The following is a 19807-nucleotide window of genomic DNA, read 5'->3' on the forward strand; positions in this document are numbered from 1 at the left end:
AGCCCAGGACCTGCTCCATCTCACAGCACCATTCTCCCTGCCTAGACGGGATAGGTCGCCGGCACCACTTGCTCCCCTGGCACGGTCAAGGGGAAAGCCCACAATGATGTCCCAGTGGTCTCCATCCTCGGTGCACTACTCCCTGGCACCAGAACAGAGGCAGCAGCCTCATCAGTCCCCAAGACCTCAGCACAGACTGTTGGCGCAGCGAAGTAACGCTTTTCCGTGGTCCTCCTTTTCGGAGACTTCGGAGTCGGACTCCTATTGATCTCATAGGAGCAGAAGTAGATGGTCTAGGTCATCATGAGCCTGGCACCCTTACCTGGCACTGTTGCCCACGCAGTGGCAGCCCATGGCACAGTGGCCCCTTTTCACCAAGGCCAAGGGCAGAGCGAAGGGCCGCATTCCAGGGTGGTGACCAAGGCCATTTTTATACCTCCCCCGGCACTGTAGGCATCAGCAGGATCGGGGGTAGCTCCATCGCTCCCTTATGTCACCATCCCAATCCCTGCGACACTGGCGCCATCTACACCGGCCCCAGCAGTATTAGCACTGATGACCTCGGCACTGAAAGCCGTTGCACCAACAGCCTCAGCATCAGTATATAGTCCTGGCACTAAGGGGCATGGTCCCGTCCACATCAGCATCAGCCCAGGAACCCCTAGCACCGTGGGACCCCTTGGGCGCGGAGGGAATAAAGCAGCCACTCCTTACAGGGGGTCTCTGCCTCTCCATATGAGGCGCTGGCAGGCACCTCGGTAGCCCTAGCCCTGGAGCACAAAAGGATTCTGCAGCAATTGCTGAGGAGGGTTGCCTAGGGCCTGGGCATTCAGGCGGAGGAGGTAGCGGAGGACGCAGATCCAATGGTGAATATCCTTGTGCCCTCTGGATCAGCATGTATTGCCCTATCCCTCATAAAGACCATTGTTGACACCACAAAAACCCCGTGGTAGACCCCAGCTTTGTTGCCCCCTACGGCTAAGCTATTTTGTGCCATTTAGGGGCTACGAGCACTTATATACCCATCGTCCACCAGATTCCCTGCCCATGGACGTTGCTAACCAACGCGAGTGCCAGGGCTACCAACAGGTTTCAGAGTAGCAGACGTGTCAGTCTGTATTCGCAAAAAGAAAAGGAGTACTTGTGGTACCTTAGAGACTAACCAATTTATTTGAGCATAAGCTTTCGTGAGCTACAGCTCACTTCATGGGATGCTTATGCTCAAATAAATTGGTTAGTCTCTCAGGTGCCACAAGGGCTACCAACGTCGCTCCCCAAAGAATCAGGAGGCGAAACGACTCGACCTTTCCAGGAGAAAGGTTTATTCCAGAGCCAGGTCGCAGCTCCCCATTTCCCAGCAGCAGGCCATGGGCAGCAGGTACTGCTCTAATAGGTGCGGGGCAATTGTCAAAGTGGCAGCGTGCAGCAGCGCTTCGCTTCGCGCCACGCCCGGTGCACACGGGAGAAGCACGCGGCCCTGCTCCAGCGGGCGGCGGCCCCTCGCTCTAGTTGCGCCCCTCTCTCCCCCCTCCCACCGCCGCCCCGGCTGAAATCTCGCGAGATTCTACTCGGCACCTGGTGGGCGGGGGGGTGGGGTCTCGCGAGGTGTCGCTGCGCCGGGCGGCGGCGGCGGTTGCATGAGATCGGAGCGCGAGGCCGGGCCGGGGCTGGCGCGCGAGGGCGGCCGGGAGAAGCGGCCCATGGAGACCCCGCTCCGGCGGGAGTCCCCGCGCCGGGAGCCCGAGACCCCCCCGCCGCCCCCGGGGCCGCCCCCGCCGCCTCACCCGGCGCTGGGCAGGCAGCGGGAGGAGAAGAGAGCGGCGCTGAGCAAGGTGAGCGGCCGGCGCGTCAGCACCAGGGACAGCGCGCGGCGGGGCGGGGGTTTGCCGGAGGGAGGGGGGCGGGGCGGGAGATTTGGAGGGGAGGGGTAGACGTGAATGGCGGGGGGGGGGTGTGGGGGTTGGGGAGGGAGGATTTGCCTGGGGGAGGGGGGATGCGGACGGGTGGGGGGTTGCCTCGGGGGCGGGGGGATTTCCCTATGGGAATGGGGAGCGGGGACTTGCCCGGGTGGGGAGGAATGAGGGGGGTTTGCGTGGGGTAGGAGAGGGGGGAAGGGGCGGGGTCAGGGATGACAGGGATTTGGGGCGGTGCAGTGGTACCACTGTGGTAGTGCACTTTATTGAATGGTTAATCGGGAGAGGTTCTCGGACGTCTTGTGAGACTATACCCGCAGTGGGGGGGGGGGGAGGAGTAGGTTTTATATCCCAAAGGTTTAGCATAGTGTTTAGCAGGCAGGATGGTTTGTGGTTGGAGCAGGCTCGGTGCCTCAATTTGCCCATCTGTAAAACAAGAATCATAGACTCCTAGAATATCAGGGTTGGAAGGGACCTCAGGAGGTCATCTAGTCCAACCCCCTGCTCAAAGCAGGACCAATCCCCAATTTTTGCCCAGATCCCTAAATGGCCCCCTCAAGGACAGAACTCACAACCCTGGATTTAGCATGCCAATGCTTAAACCGCTGAGAATAAGAATATTGATCCACTTTTGTAAAATGATTTTGAGTTACAAGCAATATCACTGCAAATCTGCTTGCCTAGTCACAGTTTGTGAGTTAAAAATCAAGGATGACAAATGCTGTGGCAGAGGAGTGGGGAATTTCCCCAGGGAAGGAGTCCCTGCAAAGCACCACAACATCAACTTTGCTATTTTTTTTTTTTTTTATAAAACATCTTTCATCTAAGTACTTTACAAGCAATTCTCACAAAATTCCTTACAAATTGGGAAACTGCTGCACGGAAAGGCTGTGTGACTTGCTTAAAGTGGGACAGTGAGTGAGAGCTGGGAACAGAACACACGAATCCTGACCTCTCATTTCCCTGCTTTACACATTTGACAGCACTCCATCCATATGTTTTTCATGCAAATTGTGACCCTAACTGTTTTATGGAATTAAATGGCACAAGACAGTAGGTCACATATAGTATGTATTATTCTTGCAACAAAAGTGTTTTGAGAAAGTTACTTCATGTTAAATCATTTTATACAGAGAGAATGTAGTATTTTGTATATTTAGTACTTAATTTGATTTTGCATAATTTGTTAATATCTTTTATACTCAGCTCAACTATAGTTGCTTCTAAACTCTCTGTTAAAATATTTCAGTTGTCCTACAATTATATTACATGTGTTAGCTATCATTCCCTCATCTGTATGTGACAGAAACTGCATCCCAGTGCAGGAGTATACGGTAAGACTGGATCCTATTGAAATTCGAAGTTCTAGGGAGAGTTTTCAGAAAGATGCAATGTAGTTTGTTTACTATTTTGACAATATTTAAATATTTAGATTAGTACTAAATGAGTCTTCACTTTTAACTATGTTACTTTACAGATAGTTATTCGCCGGCTTCCTCCTAGTCTAACCAAGGAGCAACTGGAAGAGCAGCTACATCCGCTACCTGCCCATGATTATTTTGAATTTTGCACTGCTGATCCCAGGTGAGGAGGAGCTGTTTATCAACATTAAGAAGGAAAGAGGTACTTTCAATGGGTTTGTAAGCAACCTATCTCACTAAAGGCTTGTCTACACTTACCAGGGGATAGATGTGTGGCGATAGATGCATTGGCGGTTGATTTAGCGGGTCTAGTGAAGACACACTAAATCAATCGCAGATCGTTCTCCCATCGACTCCTGTACTGCACCAGATCGAGAAGAGTAAGGGGAGCCTATGGGAGAGTGTCTCCCATCGACATTGCATAGTATGGATCCCGCGGTAAGTAGATCTAAGCTACGTTAACTTGAGTTACGCTATTCCCGTAACTCAAATTGCATAGCTTAGATTGACTTTTCCCTGTAGTGTAGACAAGACCTCAGGTACCCTGGGCATAGTTACATAACAAATTTATATTTTGCGTCTATGAAGCCTTTATCTTTTTTGTTTTAGTTAGGTAGGTAGGTAGTGTTTTTATATATATATATATATATATATATTTTCCCTGGTGAAGTAGAACAGAGATCTTCCTAAACTTCTTGTACACCTTGCATGACTTATTCTCTTTCTTGGTGTTGAGCAGGGCAAATACAGCCATTTTTCCATGAGTGTTCATTTGAATTTAAAATGAATTAACTTCTTCACTGTACACATCTTATTGCTCTCTGCAGGCTTTCAAGCAATCAAGTTTTATTAACATGGATGTTCACAAAAAGCTAATTTTAAATTTACACACCTGGGCACTCAAGGATAGCTCCTGTTTCATTTATAGATTCCAAAGCCAGAAAGGTTTCAGAGTAACAGCCGTGTTAGTCTGTATTTGCAAAAAGAAAAGGAGTACTTGTTGCACCTTAGAGACTAACCAATTTATTTGAGCATAAGCATCCGATGAAGTGAGCTGTAGCTCACGAAAGCTTATGCTCAAATAAATTGGTTAGTCTCTAAGGTGCCACAGGTACTCCTTTTCTTTTTGCAAAAGCCAGAAGGGACTTCCTGAATAACACTTCCTGTATTGTGACTCCTGTATAACACAGGCCACAAAACTTCCCCAAAATAATTCCTAGAACATATCTTTTAGCGAAACATGCAATCTTGATTTAAAAATTGTCACTGATAAAGAATCCCACTATGACCATGGTTAAATTGTTCCAGTAGTTAATTATTCTCACCTTTAGGAATTTACACCTTACTTCCAGTCTTAGTTTGTCTAGCTTCAGCTTCCAGCCATTGGATCATGTTATACCTTTTGAAGAGTCCATTATTAAATATTTGTTCCCCATGTAAATGCTTCCAGATCGTAATCAAACTATCCCTTAACCTTCTCTTTGTTAAATAGTGTGAGCTCTTTGAGTCTTTCACTATAAGGCATGTTTTATAGTCCCTTAATAATTTTTGTGGCTTTTTTCTGAACCCTCTTCAATTTATCAATATCCTTCTTGAATTTTGGGCACCAGAGCTGGACGCAGTATTCCAGTAGCAGATGCACCAGTACCGAATATAGAGGTAAAATAACTGCTTTGCTTCTCCTTGAGATTCCCCTGTTTATGCCTCCCAGGACTGCATTCGCTCTTTTGGCCAGTGTCACACTGGGAGCTCATGTTCAGTTGATTAACCACCATGACCCAAAATCTTTTTCAGAGTCATTGCTTCCCAAGATAGAGTCCCCCATCCTGTATGGTCTACATCAGGGGTCTCAAAGTCCCGGCCCGGGGGCCATCTGTGGCCCGAGAACCTCCCCACTGCGGCCCGTGGAAACTTTTTAAAAAGTTCTTTCATCCGGCCCTCATGGCTGTTGGCTGGGGTGGAGCGGGGCGGAAGGGGAGCAGGCAGGAGAGAGTCACATGCCCCTCCCCCTAATGTTGCTCCGTCCTGCTGCTCCTGGGACCCTCCCAGGTGTTGCACTCGGCAACGTGTTGTTCACCTCGGGCAGCTCCGCTCCCTACAAGCAGTTCCCTGTCCTTGTTGTTGTCGGCGGAGCCACAGAGGGTCATCTGCTACAGGTGCTGCCCCCCGCAACTCCCATTGGCTGGGGGAGAGGGACAGAGATGCCATCACTAGTTGCTGGGCAGAGTCAGCCATGGAGGCAGCACCGTTAGTTGCCAGGCAGAGTCAGCCAGGGCGGCATGAGGCCAAGTGGGAGCGAGGGAAAAGGGTGGGAAATGGGCTGGGAGGTGGTGTGAATACCATCTTCATTGACATTGGCCCGCTGGGAGGATTTGAGGACTGGCACTGGACCTAAGGTAAATTGAGTTTGAGACCCCTGGTCTACATTCTTTGTTCCTAGATGTATACATTTACATTTAGACACGATTAAAACACATATTGTTTTTTTGCGCCCAGTTTACCAAATGATCCAGAGCTCTCTGAATCAGTGACCTGTCCTCTTCATTGTTTACCACTCCCCTAATTTTTGTGTCATCTGCAAACTTTATCAGTGATGATTTTATGTTTTCTTCCAGGTCATTGATAAAGTTGTTAAATAGCATAGGGCCAAGAACTGATCCCTGTGGGACCCCACTGGAAACACACCCTCTCAATGATGATTCCCCATTTACAGTTGCATTTTGAGAGTTATCAGTTAGCTAGTTTTTAATTCATTTAATGTGTGCCATGTTAATTTTATATTGTTCTATTTATTTAATCAAAATGTTGTGTGATACCAAATCAAATGTCTTACATAAGTTTAAAGGACATTATATCAACCCTATTATCTTTATTAACCAAACTTGTAATCTCATCAAAAATGTATCAAGTTAATTTGGCAGGATCTATTTTTCATAAACCCATGTTGATTTGCATTAATAACGTTATTCTCGATTAATCCTTTATTAATCAAATCCACTATCACCCACTTCATTATCTTACCCAGGATTGATGTCAGGCTGATAGGCCTATAATTACCTGCGTCATCCCATTTACCCTTTTTAAAAATTGGCACATTTGTGTTCTTCCAGTTTTCTGGAACCTCCCCAGTGCTCCAAGACTTATTGAAAATTAACATTAACATCCAATATATTACTAATTATTTCATTAGCAATTTCAAAAACAATTAAACAAAAGAAGAAAGTTAACTAACAAAGAATATAAATTGAGGTTGCTAATACTTTTATTTAATATGCATGGTGCCATAAATGTTAAGACAACATTCACTGCCTAACAAAACAAATTTCAGAAAGAGAGGAAATGTACAGTTAATGCAACCCCTTAACATTGTCGTGAAGCAATGGTACATGGATATGTATCCTAAATTAATAGAGTGTGCAGTGTATAGCTCTGCATATCTGACATTTTCTTCTTAGAGAATTGTCTCTAGTAGATCCAAACTAATGGCATGTCTCCACCTCTGGTTGTAACCCTGGAACTGTTTATTGGCAATGACTGTTGGAGCGCTGAGCCCCTCAGACATTGAACCACCAGCTGAGGCTACAAAGAGGGGAAATAGTTCCCAACTGCCAAATTTCCTTTCCATAATCTTACTTGTGCGGTTGCGCCAGACTTGTAATTTTTATTTGTAGCAGTTTAAGACAGTTTTAATTAGTTAAGTGATAGATTTACTGTAAGTTAATGTAGAGTAGTTTTGTTATTTAGTCTGTCAGTCTAGGCTACTCATACTCCAACCTGAAGTTTGGCAATCTGAAAAAAACAAGGATTCAAGGACACTCTATCTGTAATGGATCAGCACTCTTAAATGCCTCCATGTGTAGAAGTGGGACACTCTGTGGGCTCCTGTTCAGCCGGTGCTGCTCTTTCCAGTAGATAATGGAAAAATAACAAAGGCAGATTGAAACTTCTTCTCCTAAAGGAGTCTCTCTGTTTTCAATGCATTTCTTTGGCTATATGCCAGGAAATGTTTCAAGCTGTTTGATGGGCCAAAGCACTTAAGTCTGGGGCACAAGTCTATAGGGAGCCATCATTCCTAGAAAGATTAGGCAACTCAAAGCAGGTCATAGATTTAAAGTTTATTTTTCTCTCCTCGCATTCATGAAAATAAATATTTTGCGTGCAGAAAGACTTAATTGTGAAGGCTACTGTCTGATCTTTTGTCTGGCTTATTTAACTGCCTGTGTGCCAGGACTCTGGTGAAGGTTTTTTGCAAACTCTGTCATATGCTGTGTCAATCATTGTCCTCTCCAATATAGAAAATAACCTATAGAACATATATAACAGAAACACTGCCGTATGGTTTATGTGACCAACACAGCTTTAATTTTGAGTATTGAGCACCAAACCGTCAAAATTGTCAAGTAAGTGTGAACAGCATTTAAATAGGAAAAAGTTCCATTTTGTTCATGGACATTGCATATGTAGAAAAAGAGACTAAATCGATTGAGTAAATTATTTAGTGTGAACTATTTTCTCAGCTGTAGGGATACCCTCATGACTTGCTGATACTGCTGTCCCCATTCATGTATCTCTGAAGAGGCAAATCATTCTGTATTGGTGGAAGAAAAATGAGGGCACACTTAAAACACTTTTTAAAAATTCATCTGCTTTAAAAATTACTCTTGACAATTAAGTAAAGCAAAAAGGACAAAGAAAATAAAGCTGCATTTTCAAATGTTATTTGGTTACTACATTTTTAGGTGTTGAAAGCTGTGAATACATATTTTTTAAAAAATAGAGAAAAGGAATACTGAAGACTGATATCTGTTACATAGGATGTCAGATTTTTTTTCTAATGCTTCCTTGACCCCTCTAGTAAACTAATGATCTGTAGGGTTGGAGTGGGAGGCACTTTTTCCCTCTGTGATTTGTATTCAGATTCTGTGTTCTGTCATCAGTCTGATGTCTCCACAGAGACTTAGGCCTCATCTACATGGAAATTGTTTTTGGTATATCTGAGTTTTTCGACATGAGCTGCCTTTTGTCCACACATAAGCAATCTTTTCTTGCTTTATTTTGCTTCTTATCCTCCTATGGTTAATCTGCTTTGGTAACAACATAACACAATTTCTGAATGAGTTACGCTGCTATAAAGTTCATGCGGATACATCCCCATTTGAACTGTACTGCTTCAGGTAATCATCCCACTGATATTCCACTCTGCATTGCTTCACATTGGACAGGTCTGTCTGGTTATCTGTGCATTCTCCAATGCACTGGGGTCATCTTGATTAGCTATCCACCCATGGTTTCATTGCTGACACACCCCAAGCCCATCTGAAAGGAGCAAATTCAATTTAATCTTTCCAGCTGTCACTGAAATGCAAAGATTTATAAGTGGCTAGCAGATCAAAAACAGGAAAAGGAGCACTCTCAGGACACATGCCAGTGCTACACCAAAGCACTGCAGCAGAATTACAAAAACACCAAAGACAAAATCAAAATCCCAGTGCACACGCATACTATGAAGAGCTGAATCCGATTTTTGCCACAGAGGCCACCACTAAACCCCAGTATACATTGGATAGTTTGGTCACAATCTGCAGCGAGCCAGGCATGCCTTCAGAAACCCCACAGGAAGCCTTGTCCCCCCAAACAGGAGAAAATTCCTTTAGACAACCAAGATTTCTTCAGCACTCCTTCCAGCCAGCCAGAGACGCCTCCCCAGTGCCCAGCCAGAGACAATACTGTAGAGGGGACCTTATCCAGTAAGTATTAAGTACTATATTACAATTGTCTGTCCCATTAATGCCTGTTTAGGGGGTTTTGGAAAACTTTCTTCTGGATACTGGCTGTGCCCTGGCATATATTGTCATAGAATATCAGTGTTGGAAGGGACCTCAGGAGGTCATCTAGTCCAACCCCCTGCTCGAAGCAGGACCAATCCCCAATTTTTGCCCCATATCCCTAAATGGCCCCCTCAAGTATTGAACTCACAACCCTGGGTTTAGCAGGCCAAAGCTCAAACCACTGAGCTATCCCGCCCCCTACAGCAGAGGGATGGACATGTCTGCCCCTATTCAGCACACTCTGGCCTCCACTTCCTTGGCTTTTCTCCAGCTCCCGCAGCATGCTCAAAATGGCACCTAAGACAGAAAATTCAACTGTTAAAAGTGGATTTTTTAATCCCAAAGATATTTAATCCCATGCTCATAGACCAAAACATGTATCCTCCCTAGTTTCCCATGCTGCTTGATGTTCCCTGCTCCTCAACCACCTCTGCCTCCTCTCCCTGCTTTTCATTCTTGTGGTTCAGTAAAAGATAGTGGCCCTGCAGCTATGAAAAAAAAATTAAAAAGACAAATGCATTGCATCTGAGTCAGTTTTATTGTAGCAAAACAAAAAGCAAGAAATACACCAGTAGAAAATGCATTTAAACCCACAGTTTTGTCATTGCCCTGAGCTTTTTTAGATTTTAAGATTTTCATACATGTACAGTTAAACATGTTAAATTGGCCACTTGAGATTACAAAGGCTGTTTTAAGTCTTTTATGTTGCATAGACTCTATAAAATACACTGGACCCTCGCTAGAACGCGGGATTTGGGATCCATGCGCGGTACCGCATTAACGCGGGGACCGCGTTATAGCGGGGACCACGTTAAAATTAATTGCAATTAAAGTGATTAAATTTGGGATCCATGGCCGCGACCACGTTATATGTGAATTTGCGCTATATAGACGTGCGTTCTAGCGAGGGTCCGATGTATTTGTGATTTGCAGGTGTTACAAAAGGCATTTTTTCATCAAGCACTCATTTGTTGAAGTATATTACATTGCTAAACCCATTGCATTGTTAACAGGACATGCCTCACAGCTGCAAAATTCTGTATTTTTTTTATATCACACTTTGCTCTCATCCCTTGGTATGATAAATGAGCATTCTAGGCAAAGATAGCAATCTAGTTTGGCAAGCATTTGACAAGGCGCTGCTTGCTTCTTAGGGCCACCCACCTAGGTAGTGTTTCCCTTCCATTAAGCAACAGTTTGAGGGGGTACCATCCTAGCATGTAGCATGTTGCATATTTTCTCAGTTGTTCTCCGTTTACCTTTCTGCACAGGACCCATCTCTGCTTCTTAAGAATACACCTCAGGATAATATTCCCCATTTAAGGACAGCTCCCAAGGGTGTACATGCAATTACTAGCCTATTCCTTGGGGAACCCCACTCTCCATTCTTCTCACCCCCAAAAATTGTATAAGGGGCTATTTAAAGGGTATCTCTACACCATGGTGTAGGGACCTGATCTGAGGCAAAATATCTTAGATTGTCTTACCATCTTCTAGCATACCAGGCCAGACAATGGAATTCCAAAATTGATAATTTGATGGTAAATAATAGAAGTAACATTCTATCATTGGTGGCATGATGGCTAATATTGGTACAGTAACTGCTTTATTGTTTCTCTGTTCTCATAGCAACTGGCATAGCATGGCCCACATAGAGAGGAACGTTATCAGTATCTCAATGCCTGGCCAACCTCCAAGGGAAGAGAAAGAGGATGAGGGAAGAGATGTTTGCTGACCTCATGAATGGGTCCCAGCAGAAAGCAAAACACCCAAAGGATTGGAGGGGAGTGTACACTTCCATGACAGCAACTCCAAGAGTTGATTTACCAACACCAAACTCGTTAGTTACTGACCAGTAGCAATTGGATAAGGCAGTTTTCCAAATGGCAATGGCCACATACTTCTCCACACTGAGAGGAACTGTCATATTAGTGATTTGGCACTGGAGATCTGGGGTAAGTTCTGTGTAGATTCCAGGGAACTGGCCTTCCACTTCCACTGCTGGTTATACCAGGACTGCAGTCAGTGCTGGCTGGCTAGGCCCAGAGACAGTGCTCCACAGAGTGAAGCCTGTCCAGTAAAATGTCATGCAGAAGTAACTGCTTGGTTTCATTCTCCTCCTCCTCCTCTAGCAGTATCCATGTGAAATCTTAGTGGTTATAGTGATGGCATTCTTCCTTCTCCTCAAAAGCCACCTGCCTGCATGATTAACAGTACCTCTGGTATTCTGTTTGTATTAATCAGTGCCTACTTCATGGTGTTCCATGCTGCCTGATAGCAGTTTGAAAATTTGTTTGCAATTGAAACAATTGAAAATGACTAGCTAGTGAAAACAAGACCGATTTTGGGATACTGTGGAGGGAATCATGGGAATTTGACACTAAGTCCCAGAAGCTCAGTAGATATCCCACAATCCAACATGATAAGCAAGCCATACTGCATTGAGTATAGAACAGTGCATCCTGGGATACCTGCCCAGAATGGTGGTCACTTTTTTCAAAAAAGCGTGATACTGTGTGGATGCTACAATTCACAAAGGAAGTAGCTTAAACCACTTCACACAAAGCAGTGTTGATGCACTCTTTTAGTTTAGTTAGAACTATAATTATAGTGAAGAAAACTATGTTGAAAAAGTGTTCCCTGTAGACAGGGCCTAAGGGCCCAATCCTGTGGGTTTTTGAGTGCCTCTTGAAAAGCACCTAAGACCCTTAGAGTAGAACACATTTTGCAGAGCTTCCAAAGGACAATGGCTATTTTGGGGTTGATAGGGTTAGTATACTTTCGATCATCCAGAAGTTCATAATATCCCTGATTCTCCATTGCCTTGTACCTTATGTGGTCATTTATATGCATGCAAAGTGAAGGTCTTATAGATATATAATACTATCAATTCAGAATTACCAATTCTAAATTTATATCTCCTTTTCAGTCATACACTTTACATATTATAAATGACCACACAAAGTGCAAGGCAGCAGATAATCTGGTCCAGTGTATTTTATCTTGACATCACAGTGTATGTGCAAAATTGTCAAATTTTGTTCCTCAGCTATATTTTAGTATGTGCATGGATGGGGAAATTTATTTCAGATTCCAAAATGTGTGTGGGAGGAGTGGGGAAAGAGGGGTTCACAAAAGCAGAAATGCGAGAAAATTGACAGTTAATGTTCCTGTCACATCAGGGCACAAGGAGGAATCCCTTCATTTTCTGACTAATATCTATGGTAAAATTGTAGAAATCTTGGCTGTGAGTTTTCTCACTTTTGTGGTCTTGTGTTATTTCACTGTAGGTTGTGGGTTTTTTGGGTAAAATACACAAACCAAATGTTTCTATTCCCCCCTAGCTCTTCTGAACCCCAGTCTGTGACTCACACAGCAGTCCCATGTGCCCCATGGTGTCCGTCCCCCCATATTCCGTGCCTCCTGACCTGGCCCCACATGGAGGGTGCTGTGAGGAACACAACCTCTTCTCTTCCCTATTTGAAGCTGGGGCTGCCCCCCCCCCCGGAACAGCTGCTCTTTGTTCTGGTGCCACAGTGGCCCCTGATGGGCAAAAGGCATAATTGCAGCACCTTTCTGCAGGGAAAAAATTTTTGCATAGCACATAAATTCTGTGTGGGCGCAGTATTCTCCCAGGAGTAACTATTAGGCACCTAACAAGGGGAGTATAAAATGAAACCTTGATAGCTTTCACACTTCTTACATTTCCCAGAGTACAACAGTGATCCCAAACTGGCTGGTCTACCTCTCTGATTCATCTCCGAGAAATAATATATTTTGGGATTATGGAAATGGCTTCATTTGAGGAATGAACTCACAATTGCTAAGTACTCTCATAGCCATACCTATTTATTGTAATAAACCAACTATAGCTAGGGGAGAATCCCACTTTGATAGTGCAACTTTGCACACACGTTTTTGCACTTTTGTGTGCTGTGAGTGGTGATTTTGGTCCATAATATTTAAACGTTTTTATTACCATAAATCTTGTGGCTACACTGGATCCCTTCAAAACATGTAAGATAATTTTTGAAGTCTGTACTTTCCAGAACACAGAATCCTATCTACTCTTTCTGGTAGTCATATATTTAATCTCTGCTATCAGCAATAATAAACGCTTAATGTAAAATAAAATTCACTGTTTTAAATGTTTGACTCAATTGTGAAGTGTATTCAATCTAACAAATATAAGTGTAAAAGGACAGAAAAATATTGCTGTTTCATGTGTCGGGGGAAAATAGATTGTGGTGCCAAAGCAGGTGGAAAACATCTGCTACTGAAATATTAGGTGTTTAGAAAGGTTTCTGAGAGAGTAAATATTTTTGATTTTCTATTCTCTTTTACAATGGTTACTGTTCCGTGTCAAGGTTTCTGATATTTTATAGGTAATAAGTGCCTGATCTTATAAAGTGCTGAGCACCGTCAACTCGCATGTAAAGTAAGTGGAAATTGAGGATGCTCTGCAACTTTGCAGGATCAGGACCTAAAAATGGCAAAAAATATTTTTATTTTCTACAAACAGTGGAGTAGTAGTCCTAAATTCATACACAAAACCTGCATTAATAGGAGTTGTAACCATCATCTGCTTCCAGAGATATTTGGCAGTTGGTCCAAATGCATGTAAATCAGAGGCACAGCAGTTTCCTTAAGGGACAGAGAAAGATCTATAATGCTCCCTTCAGTTACACTTCTAATTTTTTTTTTTGACAGTATGAAATTGCAAGAATTTAAGGGATAAGGAAAAAAGCATGAAATTGCTCTAATTTTCTCCACATCTGGTGTATTCAAAGAAGCCTATTTCTGCTTCATATGCCCTAGTGTATTTCTTTAATAGTTGAAATGTTTATAAAAATACATTAAACATGTTTTTCCATTTTCCAGGCAGTAATTTTTCTTGGATGCACAATACGTTTTTGGCATGTGTACCAAACAACTTCATTTACTTAGTTAAGAATTTTATTAACAGATTCATTTTTCTTACACTAACATTGTCTTTAATTCCAGCATTTCTGCTTTGGCAGCAAAGAGCCACAAGCAAAAGTACGTGATATGAGCAGTTTAACTATGCAATCAAGTTAATCTTTAATACATACTAAAATAATTTAGGCCTTAGTTCAGTCAAGCACCTAAGCATGTGCATAACATGAAACACATGAGTACTCCTACTGAGACGACCAAGCACAGAGGAGGGAGCCCTCTGCTTCCTGGGAGGTGACAGTTATCCAAAAGTCTTGCTGGTTGCTCCAGCCACTAGCACAGTGGTTCTCAGCTGTGATCCACCGCTTGTTCAGGGAAAGCCCCTGGCGGCCCGGGCCAGTTTGTTTACCTGCCGCGTCCGCAGGTTCGGCCGATCGCGGCTCCCACTGGCTGCGGTTCGCCGCTCCAGGCCAATGGGGGCTGCAGGAAGTGGTGCAGGCCGAGGGATGTGCAGTTGAGAACCACTGCACTAGCAGCGCACACACGGTGCCTGTGTGATCTCAACTTAAATGTTCTTCAAATGTCAAATCACAAATCCTTTCTACTTATAAAGTAAACAAACCCAAGTTAATTTAATTATATTGTTTATTACTCTATTCTGCATGCATATTGAAATTTATCTAAAAAGGCACTGACTGTTTCCCATTGAAATCAATAGGAGGGAAACTCATTCTATCATAGTACAGCCTATTCACATGGTCATGGCTACCTCCGTATAGTACACTCAGTGCCATCCACTTGCATAGAAATGTTGAAACTTTCATCAATATCATTCAATTCATATTTATTTTTATAGATAAAATACATTTTTCAGATATAAATCTATGTCATTAACACTGTTTCCTTTAGACTGATGTCTTTCATTGAGTTATAAATAAACATTTTTATTTTTTAATTCATATATAAATTGAAAAATGTCTCAATTTAGGATCCCATTGGAATTAGTGCTCTTTAGAAATGCTAGATAATGAACATTTCATTTACAGTAAATGGGTATCCATCCCAACAGCTCTGTCTAATTCAGAAGGATCAGAAAAATTCTCCTTCAGATTTGTGTCCTCATGGATCCCACTCTAGCTGCACGTGTGCCCCATGTGCATAAGATTGGAATCTTTAAAAAGCAGTGTCTGTTAGACCACACCTGCACTGTGCACATCCTTGTGCCCCACATCAAGACATAAAGGGCAGAGCAACTGCACCTGTCCCTCCTTTCCCCCTTACTGTGTGGGGCAGTGAAATGGAACAAGTGGTGTCCTGCTACCATTACTGGAATCTGCTTCAGTCATGAATTAGCTGGCTTGTTAGGGTTAGTGCTCAACTTTAAATTTTCCGCATTATTATTTTAGTTCCATCATAACAACAAAATATATAAAAACCCCTAAATTTAATTTTTCCCTCTATGCAATACAAAATGCTGGCATCAAAGCCCTCGAGCTTCAAACCGTGTCCCTCCTGTGATAGTCTTAATTCCACTCACAGATAGCCACAGCCCTTCTCTATTTTGTCTCACTGAGAACCATATGTCAGACTGGTGCCCAATGTGTTGTTCATTCTCAACAAGAACAAAGTTCAGGGTCACGTGTCTGAATAAGCCATGAGAGGAAATTCAGATCCTGAAGAGCAAGGATCAACTTCCAGGATGAATCTAACCTTTTCTAAGTCTCTGTCAGCCAATGTCTCTGCCAGCTAGTGTGCAGCACCTAAGGTTGGAACTGGCATACATCCTTGGCACCATCAGGCAAGGAACTGGCATCAAATACCACCTTAGTACTGATTACCACCTCAGCATCAAAGACTGGTACTGCCTCTTCAACAAGGCAAGAAAGGCCCAAACACCGGGATAAGGATGGTTCTCAGCACTTATCTCTTTCTTTCCATAAGAAGAAGCACAAACCGTTGGAATATCTTACAGGAAGATCTGGATGACCTTGAAGCCTGGAGTAACAGAAAAGGGATGAAATTTAATAGTACAAAGTGCAAGGGTCTATAAGAATTTCTGGTACAAGCTGGGGGGCTTATCACTTGGAAGTGACAGAGGAGGAGAAAGACCTGGGTGTATGGGTCAGTCACAGGATAACTATGAGCCACCAATGTGATGCAGCTTTGTGAAAAAGGCAAATGTGGTCCTAGGATGTATCAGGCAAGGCATTTCCAGTAGAGTTAGAGAAGTGTTAATTCCATTGTACAGGGCACTGTTAAGACCTCATCTGGAATACTGTTTACAATTCTGGTCACCCTTGTTCAAGAAAGATGAATTCAGACTGGAACAGGTGCAGAGAACTACTAGGACGATCAGAGGAATGGAAGGCCTGTCTTATGGGAGGAGACTGAAAGAGCTTGGTTTGTTTAGCCTAGCAAGAAGGCGGCTGAGTGGGGGTATGGTCGCTCTATATAAATACATTGGCTGGGGGAGAGGGGTAAACAGCAAGGAGGATGAAGAGTTGTTTAAGCTAAAGGTCAGTGTTGACACAAGAACATTGGGTATAAACTTCAGAGCTCCAGCTGGTTACCTGCAGGGCTCAGAAAAGGATTTACCCCCAAGTTAACTGTGTCTCATTTAATTTATTTATTTTATTGTCTCCTTCCTCTGATGCATGCAAGATGGCCACATGGCTGTTCCATCCAATTTCAGTCCTTACCTTCCACCCCTCATTCCCCCTCTGTCTTCAGGGACCCTTCTCATGAAAATCAGCTAAAGGAAAAAGTGACTTCTCTGCTTTTGTAGTACCCCTAGAGGAGTTTCTGCTGGAGTGGAGGAGAGAAGCTTCTACTCCCAATATATCTTTATCCCTCCCGCTCCAAAAAGGGATCCTAACATAGACCTGAGAAGATTGATCAAATATATGAACTGTTTCAGATTTAGGATGGTAATGCTTGCCTGCATTGTCCCTTCCCATCGGGTTCAACGCTGGTTCATGGCTCAGCTTACAAGACACATGCTTAAATATTGCCATCCACCCAGCCCACAGGAAGTACTTGCAATTCACAGTAGGGCCCCATCACTACCAAGACAAAGTTCTACCATTAGGTCTCTCCACATTACCAAGAGTCTTTACAAAATGCCTAGCTGCACTGGCAGCACATCTGAAGAGACAGGGTATTCACATGTACCCATATGTAGACGATTGGCTGATCCAAGGTAGCGGCCATGAGGAAGTTGCCACAGCTCAGCTCTGAATTATGTCCTTCTTTTATTCAGACAGCTGGGCCTCTTGGTCAGTTTTGAAAAATCATCTCTCAACCAACCAGAAACAATAAATAGGAGCCTTAATTGACTCCAAATCAGCTAAAGCATGTTTCAGAAGACTGATTTATTTATCTTCAGATGATAATTACCATTATGAAATTGACTCCATCAACTACAGTAAGAAACTTCCTCAGACTTTTGGGCCATGTGTCAGCTTGCACAGATGATGCCGCTAGCCAGACTTCACCTGCATCTATGACAAGGATGGTTGTGGTTGATGTATCACCTTGCAAGATATCAAATGAACAAGTGGGTTGTTGTCCCTATACACATTTTTATCAGCACTGAACTGGTGATCCCAAGAGTGGGGTGCACTTCTCTGCCTCTCCTACACAGACATTGATCACAGATGCATCAGGTACAGGTTGAGGTACACACCTGGATCACCTCCAAATACAAGGGACTTGGTTTCAAAAGGACATGACTCTTCACATAAATGTTCTAAAATTATGAACAATCAGAATAACTTGCATGGCATTCCTGCCTGTTCTACATAATTCCACAGTACAGTTCCTCACGCTCAACACATCTGCAATGCACTATATAAACAAGCAAGAAGGTGCCTTTTAATCACCTCTATGTCAGGAGGCAATCAAGTTATAGACATGGTGTCAACAACATGGTATTACCCCCGTTGCTTTTTATCTGCCAGGAGTCTGGAATAACCCAGTAGACTTTCTAAGCAGACAGTTTATCACCACCCACAAGTGATGTCTGAAGAGCTCCATCATCAAACCAATATTTCTCTGGTGGGGAAATCTCATTGTAGAATTGATTGGCACCAAAGATAATACAAAATGCCCAGCCTTTTCTTCTAAGGAGGCATGAACCTGGGATCAGTGCAAAACACTTTCCTCAGACCGTGGTGTCAAGGCCTCATGTATGTACACATTTTCACTGATTTGCTTGAGTCCAATCAGGCAAGATGCAGTTGCACTGATCCTGATTGCTCCATATTGGCGAAGACAAGTGTGTCTAATTGTAATGGTCAGGGTGTAGGCCGCTGGGCCAGTAGTGTCCACTGGGCTGGGGTTGAAGGCAGGAGACAAGACTAGTTACCAAGCCAAGTCAAGAGACAAATACCAGGATCAAACTTGGGGTGGTACTTCCTGTGGTACCTAAACCTCCAGTAATTGTTGGTTGCAGCTTTACTCTCCAATGATGATAAGGATATTACAGCCCACCCTTCATCTCCGCTTTTTCATATTCCTCCTTATTTGGAATTCTGAATTGGTGGCAGAACTGTGGGATGGTTGCAGCAGTTCTGCTCATTATGCCCATGGCAGGGGGCCGGAGAGGCACGAGCACATGTAGGGCACAGGCATAGCCCCAGCACACGCTGCTTTTTAAACCATGCTGTCACATGGATGGGGACCATGTGGGTTCCCCAGAGATGACAATATCGCGAAGAACACAGTTATTATCAGGTCAGTAACCATTCATTCTTCTAGTGGAAATGTTTGGGTGTTGGCAATAACTGTAAATTACCTGCTGGATTTGTATACAAGTCTGTCAAAAATGAATCATTTGTTTTTATTTTTATATGTCCCAGGATATATTCTTGCTGTTTATCAAAAGGTTTCATCTTTTTTTAAAGATGGATGTCTGTAAAGGCAAAGTGACAGTTTGGCAACTGCCAGTCAATCTAATCTCCCCCTCCCCAATATCAGCAGCAAAAGACTTCCTGAGCATGCTAAAGAAATACCCAGTGGCATTGCCAATATCCGTAGTTCTTATGTCACTATCATGGGAAAGTGGGCCTAATGGCTATAAGGGGGCACAGAATGGAAACACATACTCCAAGATTTGAAAAAGGGACTTTTGTCTCCTAATTCAGAATTAAACTCCACAGTTGCCAGGATGTGGAATATCCTGGAAATCAATTCCGTTTTGCTTGGCTCCTGTGATTTTTTAAGTGTGTGTGTAAAAGTTGCATTCTGTGATATGCAAGTTTAATGCAATCATTTCATAAGATAAATGAGAATTATGACAGGATTTTTCTAATTTTGCTTCTTTCTTCATTCCTGAACATGACAATAAATAACAGAAAATAAAATTGTTTCTTGTTGCAGTCTGTATCCTCATCTCTACTCAAGAGCATACATTAATTTTAGAAATCCTGATGACATCCTTCTTTTTAGGGATCGCTTTGATGGCTATGTCTTCATTGATAATAAAGGTTAGACTATTTACATTTTTTTAAAAATCTCAGTGCAACCTGTTTATTACATATCTGATTTTTTTCTGGAATTAACACATATATAAACCTGTATTCTTTGTAACACTACAGGACAGTAAGTATTTTGGAAATCTTTACTCAATATAAGTAGTTAATTACATACTAAAACATATAATTAAAAGAGCATCAAGATTGCAAAGTCAAGCACTCAAAAGTTAAGAAATGCCAGATTTAAAATTTGA

The 19807-nt window shown here is 43.2% G+C and overlaps 1 protein-coding gene across 1 annotated transcript in view; it reads left to right on the forward strand.

The window, feature by feature from the left end:
- The first annotated feature begins 1637 nt into the window (after window positions 1-1637).
- Window positions 1638-19807, forward strand: part of UPF3A (UPF3A regulator of nonsense mediated mRNA decay) — a 50868-nt gene continuing 32698 nt past the window's right edge. Inside the window, exons 1-3 of the mRNA XM_074941288.1 lie at window positions 1638-1832; window positions 3391-3497; window positions 19459-19565. Coding sequence (XP_074797389.1) covers window positions 1638-1832; window positions 3391-3497; window positions 19459-19565 — 409 coding nt within the window. The remainder of the gene's footprint in view (window positions 1833-3390; window positions 3498-19458; window positions 19566-19807) is intronic.

The sequence above is a fragment of the Natator depressus genome, chromosome 1 (assembly GCF_965152275.1).
Source record: "Natator depressus isolate rNatDep1 chromosome 1, rNatDep2.hap1, whole genome shotgun sequence".
NCBI classification, from domain to species: Eukaryota; Metazoa; Chordata; order Testudines; family Cheloniidae; genus Natator; species Natator depressus.